Source organism: Alosa sapidissima, chromosome 11 (genome assembly GCF_018492685.1).
Source record: "Alosa sapidissima isolate fAloSap1 chromosome 11, fAloSap1.pri, whole genome shotgun sequence".
Classification (NCBI taxonomy): Eukaryota; Metazoa; Chordata; class Actinopteri; order Clupeiformes; family Clupeidae; genus Alosa; species Alosa sapidissima.
In genome coordinates this window covers 17,472,562-17,496,431 of record NC_055967.1, presented here as the reverse complement: position 1 = coordinate 17,496,431, position 23,870 = coordinate 17,472,562, and the positions used below count along the sequence as shown (strand labels likewise).

At 42.3% G+C, this 23,870-nt stretch overlaps 1 protein-coding gene across 2 annotated transcripts; it reads right to left on the bottom strand.

Moving 5' to 3' along the window:
• nr2e3 (nuclear receptor subfamily 2, group E, member 3) lies at positions 1–23,419 on the bottom strand. Of its 2 annotated transcripts, none has more exons than XM_042110300.1 (9): positions 23,237–23,419; positions 4,628–5,183; positions 3,875–4,025; positions 3,495–3,598; positions 2,849–3,109; positions 1,787–1,968; positions 1,081–1,321; positions 807–912; positions 1–593 (listed from the first exon to the last, which is right to left on the bottom strand). In XM_042110300.1, exons 2-9 carry the CDS (start codon positions 4,719–4,721, stop codon positions 461–463), a joined length of 1,272 nt encoding a protein of 423 aa, XP_041966234.1. In that variant the 5' UTR covers positions 4,722–5,183; positions 23,237–23,419; the 3' UTR covers positions 1–460. The 2 variants fall into 2 exon arrangements, with proteins under 2 accessions (XP_041966234.1, XP_041966235.1); XM_042110301.1 differs by lacking the exon at positions 23,237–23,419 and adding an exon at positions 9,990–10,040.
• Between the last annotated feature and the right edge of the window lie 451 nt (positions 23,420–23,870).

The window sequence follows — 23,870 nt, the reverse complement described above, 5'->3', positions numbered from 1 at the left end:
AATAAGCATGCTGCTTTGCATATATTTAGTCAATAGCAAAAAGTATCAAATCTCATTGCATCAAGAATGAATCCTGATTTGGTCATTTTTAAACAACAGACAAATTAGAAGAAAACAGACCAACGGTAATATTTTTTATTTTCTATAAAATATATTCATTTGTCTGCACAATAGCTACTCACAGTCTCTACATATTTGCATTTAGTAAGCAGAAATGCTTTGGCCAATACTGCTGTTTCTCCATTTTTTACACAAAACGGTAAACAAAATCAACTACTAAATTAACAAATCCAACATTCAGATGTCACATTGTATTCACTGCCTTGTTGAAATGTTTGAAATGACTCTTTGGAATTCCTCTGTCTTTTTTTGTTCTTGGTTGTTGGTAGTGATGTCCATGAAAGAGAGCAGGAAGCCACTGTGTGGGCGGTGTCTCTCTCAGGTTGGGTGTGTGTCCTCTTCAGTTCTTGAACATGTCACAGAGCAGTTTCTCCATGGGCGTGTTTCCGATGGTGCGGTGGAAGAAGAGAAGCTCAATCCGCTCCGAACTCACAAAGTGCAGAGCAGGCAGAAGAAGCAGGAGTCTCCCAAACCTGGTCACACAAACAGACACAAGAGGAGAATAAAGATCTGTTTTATACTCTGTAATACAGTAATTTACAAAAAGTCAATTAATAAATTAATTAGGATCCCCTTTGGGATTCTGGTTATAAATATGATATATATGTATTATTATATCTGGTTATACACACTGTGTAAATCATCTCTTATTCAATGAGTTTTGTCTTTTGTAGTCCCCCACTCACCTGGCTGGCTGGCTGGAGTAGAGAGTGTGGATGTGCTGGCCCAGCATCACCTGAGCCTGGTCCTGCAGGTTCTCCACCTGCTCTGGGTCCTTCAGCCCTCGCGTCTCTGGGTATCAGGGAGAGACACAGCAAACAAAGGTTAGATGTGTGGAATAATGTATGTGCAAACATACATACAAAAGCACAAACACACATGCCCACTAAAACACTGTGTGCATGCACGCACACACACTCACACACACACAGACTCATACAGATGGCCATTTCTCCTCACCTGGTTTGAAGAGGACGATGGCCTTGAGGCAGGCAAACTCGGTTGGGTCAACGGCCAGGTTCTTGAAGCGGGTGAAGACCTCCTGCAGCACCCTGAGGTCAGAGGCTGAGGGGCTGGTCTTGCCCTGCTGGGGGGAGGACAGATCCGGCAGGGAGAGCAGGGGACAGGTGTCCAGGGGCATGGACCACTGGATGGCGCACAGCAGGAACAGCTCGCTCCACGCCTCCTCCAGAAGAATCACCTGCAAAGCCCACACAAGAGACCAGATCAGTTTCATCCACGTGCAAAGCCCACACAAGAGACCAGATCAGTTTCATCCACGTGCAAAGCCCACACAAGAGACCAGATCAGTTTCATCCACGTGCAAAGCCCACACAAGAGACCAGATCAGTTTCATCCACGTGCAAAGCCCACACAAGAGACCAGATCAGTTTCACATTCATTTGTCACCGTTTCCAAATTGATGGCCAAATGTACAAATGTAATATTTGTCTACAATATGATAAGTTATGGGCCTTTGATGGTAAATGTGTAGGGGTATGATTATTAAGTCAACCCTTAGTCAAACAAAAACAAATTCTTCTTTGATGTGAAATACATTTTAAAACAATGAAATAGAAAATTATTTATTTACTAACAAAGCATTCATGGGAATATCGCTGTATGTTCACGTTCACTTCAGAGTAGAAGGCTGACGTCAGCTCACCTGGTCTCTGAAGGGCAGGTGGGAAAAAACAGGCAGGTTCTTGGCCCACTTGACGGACATGAAGAGCAGACGGGCGGAGGTCTCGTACACACTCTCCGGACTGCTGGAGGGGTATAGCGAGGTGTTGTAGTCTGGCGAGTTCCTCTCAGGCTCATTGCTGGTCACATCAATGTTTTCATCCACTGAGGGAAATATGAACAATATGATTAAACAAATATCAATAATCCAGTTTCCTATTCTAAATGGATGATTCAGAGTGCCAGCAAATGATTTCCACACTATATTATTTACATGGTTTGTAATATTTACCCCTCAGAGCAAATAAAAACAAAGCAGTTGTAGCCCTTGATAATCAATGAAGACAATCAAATCAGTATTTCTATATGTATTTATACAAACAAGCATTGCCCATCCCTTCCCCGAATGCAGTCTCCTCACTGCCCTCTCCATCGCCCTCCCCTCCTCTCCTCTCCTCTCCACCTCCTCTTCTCTCCTCTCCTCCTTCTCTCCTCTTCTCCTTCTCTCCTCTTCTCCCTCCCCTCCTCTCCTCTCCTCTCCACCTTATCTTCTCTCCTTTCCTCCTTCTCTCCTCTTCTCCCTCCCCTCCCCTCCCCTCCTCTCCTCTCCTCTCCACCTTATCTTCTCTCCTCTCCTCCTTCTCTCCTCTTCTCCTTCTCTCCTCTTCTCCCTCCCCTCCTCTCCTCTCCTCTCCACCTTATCTTCTCTCCTTTCCTCCTTCTCTCCTCTCCTCCTTCTCTCCTCTTCTCCCTCCCCTCCCCTCCCCTCCTCTCCTCTCCTCTCCACCTTATCTTCTCTCCTTTCCTCCTTCTCTCCTCTCCTCCTTCTCTCCTCTTCTCCCTCCCCTCCCCTCCCCTCCCCTCCTCTCCTCTCCTCTCCACCTCCTCTTCTCTCCTTTCCTCCTCTCCTCTCCTCTTCTCCCTCCCCTCCCCTCCTCTCCTCTTCTTTCCACCTCCTCTTCTCTCCTCTCCTCCTTCTCTCCTCTTCTCCCTCCCCTCCTCTCCTCTTCTCTCCTCTTCTCTCCTCTTCTCCTTCTCTCCTTACCATCCTCTGGCTCCAGCTTGGCGCAGGTCTCGGCGGTCATGAGGCTGGCCATGAAGCGGTGTCCATTCTGGGGACTGGGGCAGCGCTGTGGGGCCGCGGCGGCGGTACTGATGCCTGAGGACGGCAGGTGTGCCCGGCTGATGACCGAGCAGGTGGAGGTGGGCTCGCGCGTGGTGGCCAGGTGCTCCTTCTCCGAGTCCACATCCAGTGAGTCCAGGCGCACCTGAGCCGTGCTGCGCGGCTGACGCTCGTTCTGCACAGCTGAGGAGAGGACGAAGGGAGAGAGAAAGACAGAGAGTCAGAAATTAAGAACAAAGATCAAATATGTATAATAGAGAAAACAAGTAAGTAAATGCCCAATGAGAAGAGGAGGAAAGTGAGAATAATGTGGAAAATAAATGATCGGTGAGAATAAGGTGTTGTTGAGTACAACAAAACATACCAATTTGTTTATTTCAAAGACCCTATAATACAAGTAACTGACAGTTGAAACCAGGGCTTTATAATCCTATATATTTCAAATATTGTATTATTTGAAATCCTGGGAAATGTCTAGGAATCTTGCATGGCTCAGTGTTCGGAGTGCTGGTGGAAATGTGGCAGAGAGGACAGAGGAGGAGAGAAATCCGTTTGTCCTAAATCTCACCATCTTTGTTCATGCCAGCCTGAAGGCACTTCTTTAGGCGGCAGGCTTGGCACTGGTTGCGGTGGGCCTTGTCCACAGGGCACATACCTGTACCCGCCTGGCACCTGCAAGGACAAATGAGGACTCGGTGAGATCGCATGACCAGCCACTTGCCTCACGTAGAGGAAGATGAGGCAAACATAAGCTGTGATTCATAGCTGTTATGAAACCGCTAAAGTACATAATGACCTTGATCTCCTTGAGCCATCAGAGGCTGCACATTGTCATAACACGTTCTCAGTCAAAGCTGTTTATGTTCAGATCATGGACACTGTGCAAAATAACTCCACTCTGCCCCCTCCTGGTGAAAATGATGTGTGTGCCACCCTTGTCGTCCTCACCTGTAGATGAGCTTCCGTCTGACGCTGCGCTTAAAGAAGCCGCTGCAGCCATTGCAGGCGTAGATGCCGTAGTGCTTCCCACTGCTGGTGTCTGCACACACTTTACACAGGAGGCCTGTGCTCAGGATTTTACCTGGCGCCGGGCTCTTACCTGGAACACAGGTGAGAAATACATTAGGCATTTGGCAATAGACCACCAAGTGTAACCGTGGACAACATTGCTTTATACTAAACATTACAAATGATCACCTAGATGTTTTAAAACTAAATGTATGAGTTATCAATTTTGAATAACCAAAAACCATCAGTAAATCAGTAAACACCCCCATCAAGCCAATTTCCAACGGATGTCTTAACAAGTATCTTGCTGGTAAATGTACCATATACCATGTATATATATATATATATATATATATATATACACCATGTACTCTCTACCAGGGATGTAGTGGTAAAATGCCATGCGATCGGATATTTAAGAAAGGCATTCTTTTTTGATGATGGTGGAGGTTATTGTCCAATGTTTATAACAATACAAGTTAGGTTCCTAGAGTGTTAATGAATGTGGATTTTCAGTGTGATTTTGCAATTGGTGAATAAACTCTTTTGAGAGGTGGATAAACTCTAATAAGAGGTGTATAAACCTTTTGAAATTTCAGAAGTGGATAAATTGCGTTTACTTGCGTTTAGCTTCCACTATATACATTCCTCCTCTCTACCCCATATAGCACATAAGCCATGTGTTCCTCTCACCACGCAGGCTGTCGTCTGTGATGCTGCTCCTAGGGGAGTCCCTTGGAGAGCTGGATGGCACCATGGCTATCTTGGACATGTGGTCATCCATCATTTGGAGGAGAGCGTGCACTTCAGGCAGATAGTTCTGGAAGCTCTTTTCAGCCGTCCTGCTTGAGCGATGAGGCCAAGGATCTCTCTCCTGGGCGTTTCTTGTTTTCCTTTAAGTTTCCTCTTCAGTCGCCAAACAAAACTTTGCCTTCTTACTCACAGTTTCTTTGCAAAACTATTGCCCAGAATAGTCCATTCAGATGAAGAACACAAAATAAGTGGGGGAAAAAAGAGTCAAAGTGCAACAGTGTTTTGCTTCTCTGAAAAAGACAAGTTCAGTCCGCTGGATGAGGTTAGGGATCCTGATACCTCCTTCAGGTGTGATGAAGACTTGTATCCCTGAGTAGGCTCCTTGCTGCTGGCTATCCTTTGGTTGTGATGTACTGTGCTGTGTGTGCTAGTGGAGGGGGTCCTGTGTCCAGTGATGACCGGGAGTGTCTGAGAGCCCAAGCCCGAGTGGGGCTCCCTAAAGGAGGAGGACAAGGAGATTAGCACCAAACGCTGTGTAAGCACATGCCTATTTGTCATCCTCTTAATCTTTACTGTTCATCTAGGGGTGGATCAATCAGTCACACACACACACACACACACACACACACACACACACACACACACACACACACACACACACACTTACATACATACACAGCTCGGACTTAGCCACATCCTCAACAAGTGGAAAAACAGAAGAGCTAATGAATAGGGGAGTTGTGTGGTGTGGTGTGGTGCAGGATGGGGTGGGGTGATGGAGAAGGCTCTGTGCGCTCATCTTCAGATGTCTAAGTACTTTCTGAAGCCAAACAAAAGATAAGGCATACATTATTGTTTTTGAAATATATAGCGTAGAGAAACAGATATGCTGGTTTATTTAGACTTTTAGACTCTGAAGGCCAAAAACCACGTCAAGAAATGAATAGTCATTTCTGACAGTGATCTCAAACCTGAAACATGTTGTACAATAGATTGATTGATTAAAAAATCCAAGATAATATTATATGGCTGGTTGACTGGATGACTTCAATGCTCTCTTATCTGGGCTTCTGTTGGGAAAGCTGTGAAGATGAACACATTCACAAATGCATAACATCTGAAGATGTATAGACTGTGAAATATAGACATTTAAAATGTGTTTCTATGTTCCCCTTTTGCAGTAGCCAGATATCATACCAATTTCTTTATTTAATACAATTGACCAAGAAAGCCATTTCCAGGTAGAAGAACCCCATTGGTTAAATAGGAATGCACTATATGTAAAAATGTGGTATGACACTATGAATACTTTGAGACTTAACTGCATAGGCCCAAATAAGCCCCAAAATCATCAGTGATTAACAGTTGTGGAAATGAGAAAGTGAAGGCTACATCTTTGCAATTGCTCATGATAAGACCTCAAATGTAATGAGTATATCATCAACACTGTGTTTTGAATTTTGAAGTCCATCTTTTGTCTTTAAGAACTTAACACATTACCAGTGTATGGAAATAGAATATATGACACTATTTAGTTTCAGAATTTTGCTTCACTTTTTGTAGTTTTATTCTAATCACAGCATGTTCTGCAGAGCCAACTTCAGAAGCTGTACTGGCTCTCTAGAGGCTGAAAAAGAGCATCTCCCATTCACATGTTGTCTCTCTCATGCTATTTCATCATTGTTTAATCCGCAACAGTGGACAGATGACACTATGAGTCATTATGCTAATCTACGTCAACTCCACCGTCCATGGCTGGAGTAATCAAACTCTCCACGGTGTTTTACATTAACTCATGTCTCATGTTAGCAGTTTCCAGTAGAATGGCATGATTGAGGCGCAACAGTTTACATTCATTTTTCTGAACATTGTCATTATTGTTATCCTTTGCTTTTGTCTTTATTGTTATCCCTTCTCTTAGTTGTAAAACTATAGGAATAGCCTCCCTTCAATGCCTGTGCAGCTATCGCTGTCCCCCATAGGTACTGTGACCAGGCTGGAAAAAGAGAGGAGCAGGAAAAACAACAACCGTCCCCAATCAGCTAATAGGCTTAGGCTACCACATAACGTGTTCTGCTAAGTTAACAAAGACCCCAGGAGCACTTGGTGGATGGCGAGGGGGTCAGGGGATGAGGACGAGGGGGTGGGGTGGTCGGGTTGGTGGGCAGTAAGGGGCAAGAAAAACAATTAGCCACGGGCTGAGGAGAGAACTAAGGGGCCTCTCCTCCATGAGTCAACCCCCCCCCATGGCCATATGGTGGCTGCTGCTGTCTAGCTCTCAGTCACCCTAATTAGTGACCCCTGTGTGATTCGCTGGTAATTAGAGGGCTGAAGTCAGTGATTTGCTTTTTTCTTTTGATTTGTGCTTCTATCCTATTAGGAACTTATGCAGTGCCAGGTCACACACAAAAGCCAGACAGCAACACATGCCTTCTGTAGACCACTACGACCCCCCCAGCACCCCCCCACAGCCCCTCAGCTTCCATGCACCTCGCTCTTTACAGCTCTCTGGTCAGAATAATGCCTCCGTGCCACCGATGACACTGGGTCTCAAAACAATGACAATTGAGTCAACAGTAACACCACTGTGCAACAGAGGGTTTAGGTCATTAACTTACAGTGTTTCTATATATAGACAGTGATTTAAAATTTGTTGACATGATAGCACACATATTTTTGGTTGTGCTCAAAGCGATTGCCAGTCTGCATTCAATCTTCCACACTTGTTTTCTTGTCACCAAGTCAAACCCTCAGATGTTTTTTTTTCCGCCCTGAAACTCAGATAATGATTTGGTCAAGACCTGATTGCTTTTGCTCCATCCATGCCCCCTTGTTAGTACTGGCTTCATTGTATCTCTTGGTGCTTAATGCCTTTAACAGAGCCCTCTCTGTTGGACTAAACTGGTGTGTAAAAAGATTAGAAATCCTGCTTAAGCGGGAGGTGCTGCCGGTTTTAGTGTGTGTATGGTGTGTGTGTGTGTGTGTGTGTGTGTGTGTGGTGGGGCTGGGGCTGGACGGGGGTGGCATCTGGTTTGGCAGACAGTCATTTGAACTCTGACCTGGAGGCCTGCTTTGACAGCGTACAGCCCCCAAGGTCCACAGTCCACACCCACAGGCCTGAGCAGAGTGGAGTGGAGGGTTCCCAGAGTCCCCGGGCCTCACTAATCTCCACTGCTTCTAATTGGGAAGAGAATGAGTGAAGTTCTCCTCTGGTGTTCCCATACGTAAACTATACCCAAACAAAGGACCTTTTTGTTTTGGTCTATTAGTGACCGTTGTCAGCATGTTGCTTTAATAGCAAGAGAGAAACAATAATCACAGCTACACTGAAGTTGTACAGTTAGTTTTTTTTGCTTTTGTCCAAGTCACTTACAAAACATTAGATAAAAACAGCCAGAGTATAAAAACAATCATGTGAGAAGACAATTTATAAAACATTATACAACAATTGGGTTCTATGGAACTATTTATTTGTTTCTGATTGGCGGAGAGACGTTCCATGAGTTGGAATATCCCTGGACATTTCACCTCAGACTTTGCACAGCTAGGACTAAATAATAAATCACTCCGCGATACAATGCGAAGATTTGACACAATGTTCTCATCCCAGCCCTCCACTATTTTAAGCAATGGGTTACTCCTTAGCAAACCATAACGAAACAGTACTTCTTTTACTGTCTATGGCTTCACCACATCTGTGGATTAAGCAGCACAGTCAACTCAATGTAAGTAAGATAAACGAGGATGCTATTTATTCTCAGCATTGCCAGCATTGTGCATAATATGATTGTCACTTGGAGGAGAGTCTTGTAGATCAGGGGTCCCCAACCTTTTATGTACCATGGACCGGTTTGATTCCTATTTTTTTTCCACGGACCGGCGGGGGGGGTGTTGGGGGTTCCATGTTCCATATGTGTTGTGCATGCATTACTTGAAAAGAACTAGCTCCAGTTATGTATGAACAGTGAAGGTAAGATCTCTTGTGAAAAACGTGAACTTGAAGAAGTGAAAATTGAACAATATGAACTATGAATATTGAACAACTTGAAGCTACATCTATAAGTGTGAACATGCTTAACAAAATATGGGAACAAAACATGGGAACTAAACGTGCATTACGAATATAATCAGTGGGAGCCCTGCTTGTTTCCCTGCAACCCTGAAGCTTCCATCTGGGGGTGATGGAAGACAGTGACACCCTCAGTGTGTTTCAAATGTCCAGTCGATTGCGCAATTTGTCTAGTTGCAGTTTGCCGAAAACCCGGCCTCGCATAGATACGTGGTGGGAAACGTTTTCAGCGCTTTTACGGCTATCTCGGGATATTCTGCTTTGGTTTTGATCCAAAAACCCGCCAGAGAGGTTTCCTTATACACACTCTTAAGACCACCGTCATTTGCAATTTCGATCAACTGCTCTTCCTCCTGCGCTGACAAGTTAGGACTATTCGGGATATTGACAAATGGGTTGCGGACCCACTCATTGGTTTGCCGTGAATCTTTGAAGGATGGGAAGTAACGCTCAAACTCATTTGAGAGCGCAACAAGGTGATCGCGCACCAGCTGCGAGAGAAAGGGCCCTGCCTCAGTCGTCATTCTCCCCTGGAGTGACAGGTTGAGGTCATTAAGCAACCCGAATATGTCACACAGGTAAGCGAGTTTTGACACCCAGTCCTCATCACTAAAATGTGCAACTAACGGTGACTTTTTTTCTGCTCTCGCAACTCAAACACCAGTGACCTGCTAAAGATGCTTGTTTTTTGTTGCTCATTCTAGCAGTTTAGCTAACTTCGTGTGACACTACCGTTCGCCAAGAACTGATCAAGTGAAGTGAGCTGACCTGAGGCTGCGCAGCGCTGAAGGCAATATGTAAAAGTGTTGAAGGCGGGACAGACATACGTAAGAAAATAGACCTTGCAAAATGCAAACATGCGTGCAATCAAACAACTGCATATAGGCCTATGCCATGTACAAACGTCACATTATTGCGAATTAAATTTAGTTTAGTTTGCATGCATTTTTTTAAACTCATGTCGTAGGCTACGGCCCGGTTAGGAATGTCCTGCGGCCCGGTGGTTGGGTACCGCTGTGTAGATACTAACGTTAGCATAATTAGCTAACCGCTGCTAACGTGCTAGCATCGTCACGTCAGGCTGTGCACAGTAGTGTAACATTTATTCACCATAAATTAATAAAGTTGAGTGGCTCTGCAATGTAGACTATGTTTCCGGTTTTTTTTTTGCAGTACCATGTCCTTTACATGACATGGCCCAGTGTCCTTGTAACATGCATGCAGCAAACCTACCTAGATATGAATGTGATTTCAGCCCGACTTTCAACATTTCTTTCAAGAAGACACGTAAACCACAAAGACCCGTAACGAGGGATCTGGAATGTTGGTTACCTAGCAACCAAGACGCTGTCTATTGAAAAGGGAACTATTTTTTGATGCGTAAGAACCAAAGATTCTAGAACAGAGCTCTGTTCTAGAATCTTTGGTAAGAACGATGTCGAAATTAACATTTTTAAACAATAACGGGATGTTTTCAGATTATTTAGTTTGTGGTAGAATTGTTGTATAATTAACCAATATAGCACGAGTGAGAGTGGGGTTGGTCATGGATATTCCCACGGGTGTTGTTCGGCCGTAGCCACAACCCCACTCTCACTCGTGCTATATTGGTTAAATATGAATGTGTCCTCACTAGCCATAGAACTGACAGTGGCCATAATAGGGGAGGGGGGCAGAAAGGCTAGGCAATCAAGGACATGGGTAGATAGATGGAGGAGAAATCAAAAATAATAAATAAAAAGTTCTATGGAGATGTGCAAAAGTTGGAGAAAGTCAGATATGTGTGTGTGTGTGTGTGTGTGTGTTTTGACGTGTGATGAAATAAGAAAATAAATAAAAGGTCTGTAGCATAGGGAGAGGGATGTAAAAGTGCTAAAAGTCATGTAGGTGTGTGTGTGTGTGTGGGGGGGGGGGGGGGGGGGGTCATGAGTGCTGAGGAGTGAATGAGTGCAAATTCAGTATAGTGTGAATTCAGAGTTGGGAAATGTTTGAGAGTGCTGAGGAGTGAATGTGTGCAAAGTCAGTATAGTGTGAGTTCAGAGTTCGGATGGCCTGGGGATAAAAACTTCTCCTGAGTCTCTCAGTTCTGGCTTTGTGACTACATAGGCGTCTTCTTGATTTCAGCGGTAGGAATAATCCATTGTTAGGATGAGAAGTCCTTCAGAATCTTTTGGGCTCTTAGGAGTACTCTTCTGGAATAGATATCTTTAGAGCAGGGAGTTGAGTTCTTATAGTACGTTCAGCTGAGCGCACTACTCTGCAGAGTACTACAATCTCTAACTGTGGAGTTCCCATACCAGGTGATGATGCTACCAGTTAGAACACTCTCAACCGCTGAAGTGTAGAAGGCCTTCATGATGTATGTAGAAACTTTGAATTTCCTTAGCTGACGAAGGAAGTAGAGTCGTTGTCTGGACTTCTTCAGAACATATTGAGTGTTAACAGTCCATTCTTCTTCTTTTTTTTTTTCTTTTTTCATGTGACTATGTCTGCTCTCACGTTTTGTTTCTAAGGCAATTACAGAGTCAATTACAACATATAAGATCAAAAATGTTGATAGATGTATAGGAAAACCTGATCATTGTGATGCATTAAGTACTGTAGATCTCCATCAAATGAAGCACCTCTAGTGGCAGGAGTGTGTAAATGCCACCTGTCACAGCTTACCTGTCATTTAGCATGGTAACAGGCAGATCAGGTGTGTATTAACTCTGTTTATGTAATCGACAGGTGGCTCTGATGCAAAATGTCCCTGCTAGATTTTTAGGACAAGGCTTGCTTAGATGGGCAGGGCAGAGATTATGGCGAAACAATAAGATTAATTGTGGGGGTTTGCCCTGGAAATAGAATGATTAGACATGCTCACCAGATGTGAAATGTCTATAGTAGCCTAATACTGTAAGTAAGGGACACATGAGGAGCTGGAGGTTATGGTAGTTGAGGAACAGGAAGTTGAAATGTACATTTAAAAGATGAAAACTGATTTCTCATTCGATCTTGAGACACTTAAAGCTTTGAGGGCAAATAATTGAATTGAATTGAAAACAATAAGAATGGCCAAACTTGACATCTCTCAAGCTTTGACTAGTGTTGATGAACTTTACTCATCATTCCCATCTCCAGCTCTTAAAGACTACACACACAAACAGAATATGATTCACTCACCACAGATCTACATATCTACTCACAAGGGCCCAATATAAGATTTATGAATCAGGTGATTATCAGGTGATAAGGCTGGCCAGCTTTTAGCCCAACAAGCCCGCCAAACCTACATAATTATACCTACATAAAAATGACGAAATTGTGATGATCATCTGGAGATTAACAGCGCCTTTAAAAAACAGCGACCTCTATACCTCTGAATGTGATGAAAACTTTCCACAATAGACAGCTTTTTCAACAACCTTACATTTCCTCCAATCTGAACACAGTTCATTATTAGGGGGAAATATTTCATGCTATTAAATCCTAGCAATAAAACACCTAGACCAGATGGCTTTATCTCAGACTTCTATTAAGACATTGAGTCAGGGTTGCCCCCTATCCCCCCTCTTCTTCACAATTGCCATCGAGCCACTTGCCATCTGGTTATTACTATACTACGTTATACCACTTATACGACACTTTTGTACAACCAAGATTAAACAACTTGTTGTTCAGAATTGTCTTTTTATTGGCAAAAATCAATAAAATGTGCTAAACAAAAAAATATGAAAACTGACATCTAAATCAGTATAGTAGTGGCATTAAACTCCTCATGTGGTGTTCACATTTCTAGAAATGACTTCTAAACTGAAACTGCATACATGTATGTCCACTGTTCCTGACAGGGTGTTCCTCCAGCTGTTATTTCTGGCAACAACATGTAAAATGCATTTGGTTCTTCCTGAACTCACCTATTGGCGATATGTATTAATTGTATAGTCTATTTGATCAGTTATGTTGTTTATAGCTGTGTGCATTTACTCTGCATGAATGTCCCCAGGTGTGACCCTTATTGTTCTTACTACCCTGCTCTACCAACTGAGCCACAAGAACACATCACTCAACCCATCACAAATCTGCATTCTAGCAATGCCCGCCTCAAACATGCATCTTCATCCTCCTCAACAACAACCCAACCCCCACCGGCCATCCACGTCTGACACCTCCCAGGGGGAGTGAGGCGCTAAGGTGTTTAGGCTCTGATCTGTGCAGTGCTGACTGTGGAGCCCTGAGGCTTCCTCCTCCTCAGCCGCTGTTACATAACCGAGCCGCTCTAAAGCCCTCTCAGCATGCAGCATGGCCTCACCACCAGGGTCACAGCCTGCAGCCAGAGCCACCAGCAGCAGCCGGGATTAGCCTCTTACAGCAGGGCAGAGCCAGAGCACACCCCACGTCAGCCAGAGATGCTGTTGATGCTAGCCCCCACTGATATGGAAGGGGCGCTCAGACACCCAACCCTGCCCCCCCCCCCCCCCCCCCAGGACAGAGAGACAGATTAGGTGTTCTGCTCCCTCAGGTGTTCCGTCCACCAGTCTGTCCATCCAATGGTCTGTGCATTTATCAGGACTGCAATGATCAGTGATGATACACGTCACAGTTTCCACATGAATTTGACAGAAGTATAGTGAAACATCTAATCGCTAAAAAGACAATACTCCAATACAATGCACCATTGGTGTGTGAGTGTATATGTGAAGGTATCAACTTCAGTAAAGAAAAGCGCTTTATGACTTCAGTATCCCAGTTATAAGGCTTATCCCGGTTTTGATCATATTTGGTATATGGTGTTTAAATGAACACAGCGAACCCTGGTTATTAATATCCCAGTATACATGATGAATACTAGTTACCCGGTTACAACAATAAAGTTCTAATAGATTCCCGGAGTACTCCATCTGCATAAACGGGTTACTCAAAACCAGGATAAGAGATTATCCGGGGGTTTTGAAATTGGGATATGATGTTTACATGTGCAAATACAGAATCGGGATAATTAAAAATCCCGATCATAACCGGGATACTGAAGTGCATGTAAACACAGTCTATAAATGTACACAATTTAGCATTAGTTAAGTATTAGTTAAGCATTAACAAACACTTAATTCATCATTATTAAGTATGTTTTCAACATTACTTAAGGATTAACAATGTACACATTAGGAATTCATAATTTATAACCAAGGAAAACACAATGATAACCAGGGGCGCCTGCAGGAATGAATGCTATGGTACCCATCTACAGTCACCTGTAGGAATGAATGCTATGGTACCCATCTACAGACACCTGCAGGCGCGCCTGTTGATAACACCTACTAAATAACAAACAACACTCTTGACTCTATTAATGAGGAAAAGCACATTTGTTTATCTTTAAGTAAACACACGTAATAATGATGAATAATGATGTGTTTGTTAATGCTTAACTAATGCTAAATTGTGTAAAGTGTTACCGGTAAAATTATAATTAGAAGTGAATGTGAAATTTAATGTAGGTATGATGAGGAATGTTTAAATTAGAGAAAGCAATTTTATGCACAAAGAGTATGAGTTGAGAGTCACTGAGAATCTTTGTGTTAGATTTTCAATTTAGATTTTCAATTTAATGTGTGTGCTGATTTGATTCAATATTTGGGCAAGTTCCAAAGCACATCTGAAAGCTCTCCTGCCTTTCCAAGAACTGCTCATCCTCTACACCAGGGGTCTCAAACTCAAATGAGCTGGGGGCCAATTCTGCCAACGTCATCTGATTGGAGGGCCGGCTATTTCTGAAAATGCAATGTTCTTTTTTTCAAATACCACACAAAACTGCAAACAGAAAGTGCAAGTGTTTTTATCTAGTTTTAGACACCTGTGCTAGCAACCTTAGCTATAAATAAAATAATTATAAAATAAATATTAATACAAATTATAAAATAAGTGAAAAACATAAAAACAGGTATGTGTGTGTGTTTCACACCAAATAAAAATATTTCCTCTCTTTTTTAAATCTGGCAAACTAGGCATCAGGGTTAAGAAAGCAACACCATTGGATTTTTATATCAAAATTTCAAAAGGCCATGGCTTGAAAGTGGTCAGAGATAAAGTCCTACTGTAAATGTAAAAATCTTTGAGTAAAACAAAAGTTTATGAAGGGGGTAAATTTACCCATCTAATTTGTCACTGGATGGCAAGCACCTCAAATTATGCACCTTTCAATAAATACTGGATGAACATATTTAAGCAGGTTTACTTTCCTTTTTTCATATTACCCACATAACAAATTAACAGGAAAACACTTAAGATGTATACCAACACCTAAGATGTTGTGGTTTAGTAATAGATTACTACAATATAGGCCTACAATAAAGTATTCTGGTCAAACAGTTCCTATCGAGGGTAATCTGCAGTACCCAGAAGTTCGCATCATATTGCGGGTGACTTTGTAGTTCTTTAGAGCCCTATTTTTACTAGCCCTGCTGTCTGTACCACATCCATTACGGACACTATCATCACGATTACCACTGCAACCTCCAAGCTATGTTGGGCAGAGGGTCGAAACAAGCATGGTATGCTTAGTGGACACCGTTGTATACGTACCTCCATTCACAGACGCACCGTGACTATCACTGTCATAGACGATCGATCATAATCTCCAAAAGGATATTCTCCTTCACAATTAGAATAGGTGAATAACATAGCTTACCTAAGACTTCACCACACGTGAACGTTTTTCAACATTAGGTGTAGGCCTATTTCTGCTTAATTTCTGCTTCAATTTCTGCAACACTATGGCCTGCATCGATTCCGCGTCATTACATATGCACGTCTTTGTGTTTCTCGCGTATAATACAAGTATTTCCTGAAAACTTTGCGCAGCGATTTTGGGTTTGAATCAAGCTCTGGATGTCTTGCACATAGTGGAGCAGAGTAGGCCTACAAATGAGATTTGTCACCGTACCTGGATCTATCGTCTATTTTAATCAGTATCGTTGTTTGTCGCAATTAAATAGCCTCAAGGGCCGGATTACATTATTATTTTGTCATACGTCGCGGGCCGGAATTGGGCAGGACGCGGGCCGGATTTGGCCCGCGGGCCGGGTGTTTGAGACCCCTGCTCTACACACACACACGCACGCACAAACACACAAACACACACACACACACGTACAGTAGACACATCACCCTCCTCTCTGTTCTCCACTCCTTCCCATCCTCTACACACACACACACACATACACTCACTCACATGTATGTACACACGCATCAATCACCCCTCCCACACTCACTCACACACACACACACACACACACACACACACACACCCTCCCCTTTCTGCCACACCCTGACCTAGATCTCTGATAGTAAACAGCTGCTGCCCGGCTGAAGTGGTGCTTCCATCAGCAGAATGTGTACCCAGGGTGGGGCTGGGGTTGGGGGGGGGGGGGCAGAGGGGAGGATAAGTGTCAGATTGCTCCTCTCTTTAGCCTCCTGACAGGACTCATCGGCCGTAAGATTGTTTAGGAGATCCCACATACGCGCGCGCGCACACACGCACGCACGCACGCACGCACACACACACACGCGCGCGCACGCACACAAACACACTCACACTCCACCATGTAGCCGCCACAAGCTGCACAATTAAGACACACCTCAACCTGTGTGTCTGATCAAACTCAATTTTCTCAGGTCAGTCCCACACAGACCCATTAAGAACCCTGAATTTCCACAAATTAAAGTGGGTCCTGACTTGAGCAAGAGAGTGTGAGAGAGGGGTCAGAGAAAAACTTGGAAAAAATCAGTGGTGCACACAGTGACATATTAATTAAACAGATCTTTGGGCTTTTTTCTTAAAAACTATGGCAATATTGAAACAAAAATATATTGCCACAATTAATTTTCATGCACTGTATAGCAGTGGTCTTCTTCATAAATGCAATTGAAATGAGCAACATCCTCAAAAATACAGCAAAATAGAATATGACGATACGATAATGAAAGCAATGCATAAACAATGTTCCATCAGTCCATTGTGAGAGCGTTGAAATGTCCTTGAAGGCAAGTTCACAGAAGTTCACATCTCCGTGCTGCCATCTAAGCCTCTTTGTGTATAATCTCTTTGAATGTCAGCTATTGTCAAAGAGTGAGATTAACTTTTTAAGATGTGTTGCAGGTAGCTTTCCTCGTGCTCAGGACGAGCACAAACACATGAGGAGTTTAATGGAACCGCAATGCACAGCACAATACAAAAGGAAATCACAATGTATCATTATGGAAATTCACATGTACCAGAGATGGAGACAAAATGGTGGACTTCTATGGCAAGCCGACTGAGCATTTATTCAGATATCTTGACATCAGGCATAATTGTCATGTACATGCAAGCCATTTCTGTCCACTAGTTAACTAGTGAGCCATTTCTGTGTGAACTAGTTAACTAGTGACAGCCAAAATGCTCACTAGTTAACTAGTAAGGCCCAAATTCTCTCTAGTTAACTAGTTTATATGTTTCATATCTTACTAGTTAACTAGTAATGCTCAGCATTGGACACTGAAATGTGCACTAGTTAACTAGTTTAAAAACTTCTATATTTTACTAGTCAACTAGTAAGGTACAAAAATGTTTAGCTGAATACTGAATGTCAAATTCCCACTTGTTAACTTCTATGTTGCCAGCCGCTTGAGCATTTATTCTGATATCTTGATATCAGGCCAACATGCAAGCCATTTTTGTCAACTAGTTAACTAGTGAGCCATGTTTGTGCACACTAGTTAACTAGTGACAGCATAAATGCCCACTAGTTAACTAATGAACACATATTAGCTTCACTAGTTAACTAGTGAGAGCCAGAAATGTCCACTAGTTAACTAGTAAAGGCCAAAATGCATACCAGTCAGCTAGTTGAAGGCAAAACTCCTCACTAGTTAACTAGTTGGAGTAGGTCAATGTCACTAGTTAACTAGTGAACCATAAATGGCTTACTAGCTAGCTAGGTGATGGCAGCAGGCTCACTAGTTAACTAGTTGATGCATCCTTTGTCCAAACTAGTTAACTAGTGAGGTCATAAATGTATGCTAGTAAACTAGTTGAAGCCTAAATTCACACTAGTCAGCTAGTGGCGCAGAATTCAAATTAGGAGGCAGAGAACTCTGGAAATTGAGGCTTTCTATTGGCTCCCTATGTCCAAATAGAACATGACAACCAATCATAGCGCAGAATTTCACAGAATCCCACCCACAACATTTGCATATGGCACACAAGTTAACATGCTGGCCAAAGGATCTTTAACTAGTAAACTAGTGGCTTCAATGTGACACGTAAACTAGTGAAGGCAGAACTGCTCACTAGTTAACTAGTGAAGACACAAATGCCCACTAGTTAACTAGTGAGGTCTAAAAAGTGTCACTAGTTTACTAGTGTGCACCAAAACACCCACTAGTGAACTAGTGATGGCAATTCCATTCAACTAGTTAACTAGTGAAATGCAAAAAGTGTCACTAGTTTACTAGTGTGCTCCAAAACGCCCACTAGTTAACTAGTGAAGGCCATTTCAGCCCCACTAGTTAACTAGTGAGATGCCAAAATGGTCACTTGTACATTGTAACATGTAAAGGCAAAAATACCCACTAGTTTACTAGTGAGGGTGTTGTGGGCCTTGCTAGTTAACTAGTGGCATGCATATTTTGTTCACTAGTTAACTAGTTACACCTAAAAACACAAACAAGCTGACTGTTTTTGTCCACTAGTTAACTAGTGGAACAATTTACGTCTCACTAGTTTGCATGTGTGGCAGTGAAGCAGCTCACTAGTTAACTAGGCTAGTGCGCACAAGACACACACTAGTGGCTGTTTTTGGAGCTATCTAGTTCACTAAGCAAAAGGTACTCTTACTAGTTAACTAGTGACAAATTGGCCTTCACTAGTTAACTAGTTGACATGTTTGGCCTTGCTAGTTCACTAGTAATGGATTTTTTCTTGATCTTTGAGCTTTTAATTACTTTTGAAACCATGTGCAGTTAATGTGTACAATCTTTTGTTTTTCAGTTATTAATCAGAAAAGCGCGACTGAATGGATACATTTATGTCTGTGGTTGCCTAGCAACAATAAACAAAGAATAATATTAAAATCGATCCCTTGAATCTTTGGTGTGGATCACTAAGAGCTCACTTGTTAAAGCATGGGGTATTATGACGTAATCATGCAGATCTGGTAACCCGTGCAGATCAGGTACCCACACTTGACATCAATGTTCATGTTACTGAAACGGTTTTGTTGCTAGGCAACCATATACAAATGCCTCCAGTTTTATCGCGATTTTCAGACTAATAACTGAAAAACTAAAGATTGTAGACATTAACTGAACGAAGATTACAGCAATACACCACAACTTTGTCACTAGACATGTTATCAAAACATATTTTTATGCTCAAACGATCTTAGTTTATAAAAGTTTGCTCTTAGAACAGCCTGGACGAAGTCAGCCATGTTTTCTAGGTTTCTTAGTCCTAAATGGACCAATCAAAATCCTTGTTCCGCCTTCTTCATTTGCATGCAAGTGTGACATTGCGCACTAGTTAACTAGTGGCCAATGTTACGTCCCACTAGTTAACTAGTTGCACAAAATGCCAGCCGTTTGTGTATTTATTCAAATTCCACTAGTTTACTGGTGTGAGGGGCATTTTTTTCCTGCTAGTTCATTATGGACAGTGTTTTGTCCTCACTAGCTAACATGTAAGGCTCAAAATGCCCTCTATAAGCTAGTAAAAGGCATTATAATGCAGATATGCTCACTAGTTAACTAGTGAGCATGTCCTGTTCCATTACTAGTGAACTAGCAAGGCCAAACATGTCAACTAGTTAACTAGTGAAGGCCAATTTGTCACTAGTTAACTAGTAAGAGTACCTTTTGCATTACTAGTGAACTAGATAGCTCCAAAAACAGCCACTAGTGTGTGTCTTGTGCGCACTAGCCTAGTTAACTAGTGAGCTGCTTCACTGCCACACATGCAAACTAGTGAGACGTAAATTGTTCCACTAGTTAACTAGTGGACAAAAACAGTCAGCTTGTTTGTGTTTTTAGGTGTAACTAGTTAACTAGTGAACAAAATATGCATGCCACTAGTTAACTAGTAAGGCCCACAACACCCTCACTAGTAAACTAGTGGGTATTTTGGCCTTTACATGTTAACAAGTGACCATTTTGGCATCTCACTAGTTAACTAGTGGGGCTGAAATGGCCTTCACTAGTTAACTAGTGTGCGTTTTGGGGCACACTAGAAAGCTAGTGACACTTTTTGCACCTCACTAGTTAACTAGTCGAATGGAAATTGCCATCACTAGTTCACTAGTGGGTGTTTTGGTGCACACTAGTAAACTAGTGACACTTTTTAGACCTCACTAGTTAACTAGTGGGCATTTGTGTCTTCACTAGTTAACTAGTGAGCAGTTCTGCCTTCACTAGTTTACATGTAAGTGTCACACTGAAGCCACTAGTTTACTAGCTAGAGTACCTTTGGCCAGCATGTTAAATTGTGTGCCACATGCAAATGTTGTGGGTGGGATTTTGTGAAATTCTGCACTGTGATTGGTTGTCATGTTCTATTTGGACATAGGGAGCCAATAGAAAGCCTCAATTTCCAGAATTCTCCGCCTCCTAATTTGAATTCTGCGCCTCTAGTTGACTAGTGTGAATTTTGTCTTGAACTAGTTTACTAGTATACATTTATGACCTCACTAGTTAACTAGTTTGGACAAATGATGCATCAACTAGTTAACTAGTGAGCCTGCTGCCATCACCTAGCTAGCTAGTAAGCCATTTATGGTTCACTAGTTAACTAGTGACATTGACCTACTGCAACTAGTTAACTACTGAGGTGTTTTGCCTTCACTAGTAAACATGTGCACATTTTGGCTGTCACTAGTTAACTAGTGAGACCCAAAAGCCTTCAACTAGATGACTGGTATGCATTTTGGCCTTTATTAGTTAACTAGTAGACATTTCTGGCTCTTACTAGTTAACTAGTGAAGCTAAAATGTGTTCACTAGTTAACTAGTGAGCCTTTTGGCTCCCACTAGTTAACTAGTGTGCATATTTTGGCCCTCACTAGTTAACTAGTTCACACAAACATGGCTCACTAGTTAACTAGTTGACAAAAATGGCTTACAGGTACATGACAATTATGCCTGATATCAAGATATCAGAATAAATGCTCAATCGGCTTGCCATAGACTTCAGGAGAACCAAGAGCAAGGCACACACCAACCTCCACATCAGTGGTGCTGAGGTGGAACGTGTCTAGCTTTAAGTTCCTTGGGGTCCACATCACAGAAAATCTTTCTTGGTCTCTCAACTCCTACAGTCTGGTGAAGAAGCACCTTCACTTCCTACGGACCCTTAAGAAAGCACACCTATGTCATAGAATTCTATCGGACTTCAACCCCTGTACCATTGTGAGCATACTCACTAACTGCATCTCTGTATGGTATGGCAACTGCAATGCTGCCGACCGCAAGGCACTAAGGGTAGTGAAATCTGCCCAAAGGACTATTGGCTCCCAACTCCCCTCCATCCACAACACATATCATAAACACTGTACAAACAAAGCCAAATCCATTGTCAAGGATGCCACCCACCCAAACCAAAGTCTTTTCACCCTACTTCCATCTGGCAGGCAATACAGGAGCCTGCGCTCCCGCACCAGCAAACTCAGGTACAGCTTCTTTCCACAGGCTGCAACACTGCTGATCAAAACTACACCTCCTGTCTAGCCCTTGCACTTTAGCTGTTTACTTGTTTACATTTACTGCACTGCATTTACTTATACTCTCTGTAACCCTCTATACTCCTTATCTGTCACTGTAGACATGTCATCTGGAAAACCTATCTAACTATACACTGTTGTACATAATTAATCTATCGTCTACATAACTACACAGAATACTAACCTGCACTTTGGTATTTAATGCTTTCTTTTGCACTTCTGGTTGGATGTCAACTGCATTTCATTGTCTCTGTACCAGTAGGCCTACTCTGCTAATTTAGCCTGGATGCCAGCCCAATTTAGCCCCGCCCACAACATTGGAGGTCAGGAAGTTCGGTCTGGACTTGTTCCGTCGTCGAGCAAATGCCCGAACCAGAGCTGCTCGGAGTCACGGTTCAGACCAGAACTCCAGAAGGGGTTTGTTCAGAGCGGAAAATGCAACTGTGTTTGACAGAGGACAGATGTAGGTTGCTAGTGACAAAATATTAGCTTTCAGTATGGTACGGTGTCTTTTTAAGTGCCATTTAAATAAAGTTAGATTTCGCTATCATGTCTGTTGTACAAGATATTGACAGCGCAATAACCAGAAAACAATGTTTTCATTTGTGGAGAAGAAGACGGCATTTGTGAAGAAAAACCCCTGTTGAAACACGCACCATAATCACATCCCAATGGAGCAGTATCATACTCTAATTCTGACTAGAATTGAGTATGACGACATCAGGCTAATTGACAATAAAGTTGAATCTATTCTAATCTAAAAAAATTAAAATAAATGTGCGTTTATAAACCATGTGTTGGACTAGGCTATATCTCAATGAGATATTCAAGCATTGTAATGAATAAATTACATGTTTGTAAGATCACTGCATTGACGCATTATTGTGTGTCTAGATTTCATACACAAGGTTAATGTTTTTAGTTCACTGTCCCTGCTGAAATAAATAAATTACAATATGTTCCCTTTTTTCAGGAAGTGGCCAATTTACTTGAAAATGCCCGCTTGCTCATCCATTTCTTATAATGGTGAGAACTGAATATTCAAAGACAAGTAATTGCATGATTGAGAAGAAAAATGATGAACTCCTAAATGGAACTGAATCATCCATTGTTTGTAATTCTCATGATCCCTGCCCAGTTCCTAAGACCTAAACTGTAATTAGCTGTAGTTACATTCAAGAAGCCAGATGGTGGTCAAATGCTTCCATGAATAATAAGAAACACAGTATTACGCATCTGGGTTCTTTGGATTAGCAGCTTTGCAGCACATAAGGTAACATATGTGTGGATTAAACTATCCTTAACACAAGTCAGTGGAATAACACATCCATCGACTTGGCAAGTATGCAAAAGCAATTAGATCATTAGACTGTACTAACTTTGTGATCAGTATGGGGAATTAGAAAAGAACCTAAAAAATAATTTTTTGTGAAATCCTGAGTGTCATTTTATCTGTAGGATCTACCAATGCTCTGTAACTCACAAGATTTGTTAATACTTTTTAATATAGCCTACTTAATTCATTATCACCTTTAGAATAATATACAGTAGAGGAATTTCCCGCAATTTAACCGTCAAGACCCGTCACAGAGACGGAGATGAAAACATGCCACTGTCCCCACGGTTTGTGCCACAAGGTCACGTTTAACAGAAAGGAAACACATTTCTCCCTTCTTTTCAACACCCACACACGGGACACTATGTGGTCTGTCCCCTTCCCTGGCCTCTCTGACTGCTGAGCTGGCTTTACCTGCTGTGGTGGGGGTTTCTGGTCAACACACACTCCCCTTTCTAGGAATCAGTGAGGGGCACGAGCAGGAGTGTGTGTGTGTGTGTGTGTGTGTTGGGGTACGAGTAGCAGTGCCTCCAGAGATTATCCATCCCACTACCATCTGGTGCCAGTGCTCCTGTAATCCAGGCAATGAGAAAAATCAATTGTCTAAGTAAATATCAAAGACATGTAAGCTCATTTCAACAATTAAACAGTGGTCAGATTGGAGTTAAAGGCCCGTGTAACTGCTGAACAAGGCCTTCCATTGTGACTAAGAACAGGTTGCTGAATGGACACATCATGGATCTGTCTGTGATTTGTGCTGTAGACAAGCAGGACCATGTTAGGCAGCATTCAATGGTGCAATATGTACATTTATTAGTTTAGTTTCACAGAAAATGCATTAAATAAGTAAACAAATTTGTTTCAGCAAACAAATATTAGTTTCTTCAAATTAATTCAAGCACATTCAAAATAACGGCAATATTTTAAAATGCTGTTATTTAGGACTTGACTTCACTGCAGTGCTCAAAGACAAATCAACTCATTAGTTTAATTAAGTGCATCGCTGTGCTGGCCATGTAAGAGAGGCCTGAACCTTCAGGTTTATCTT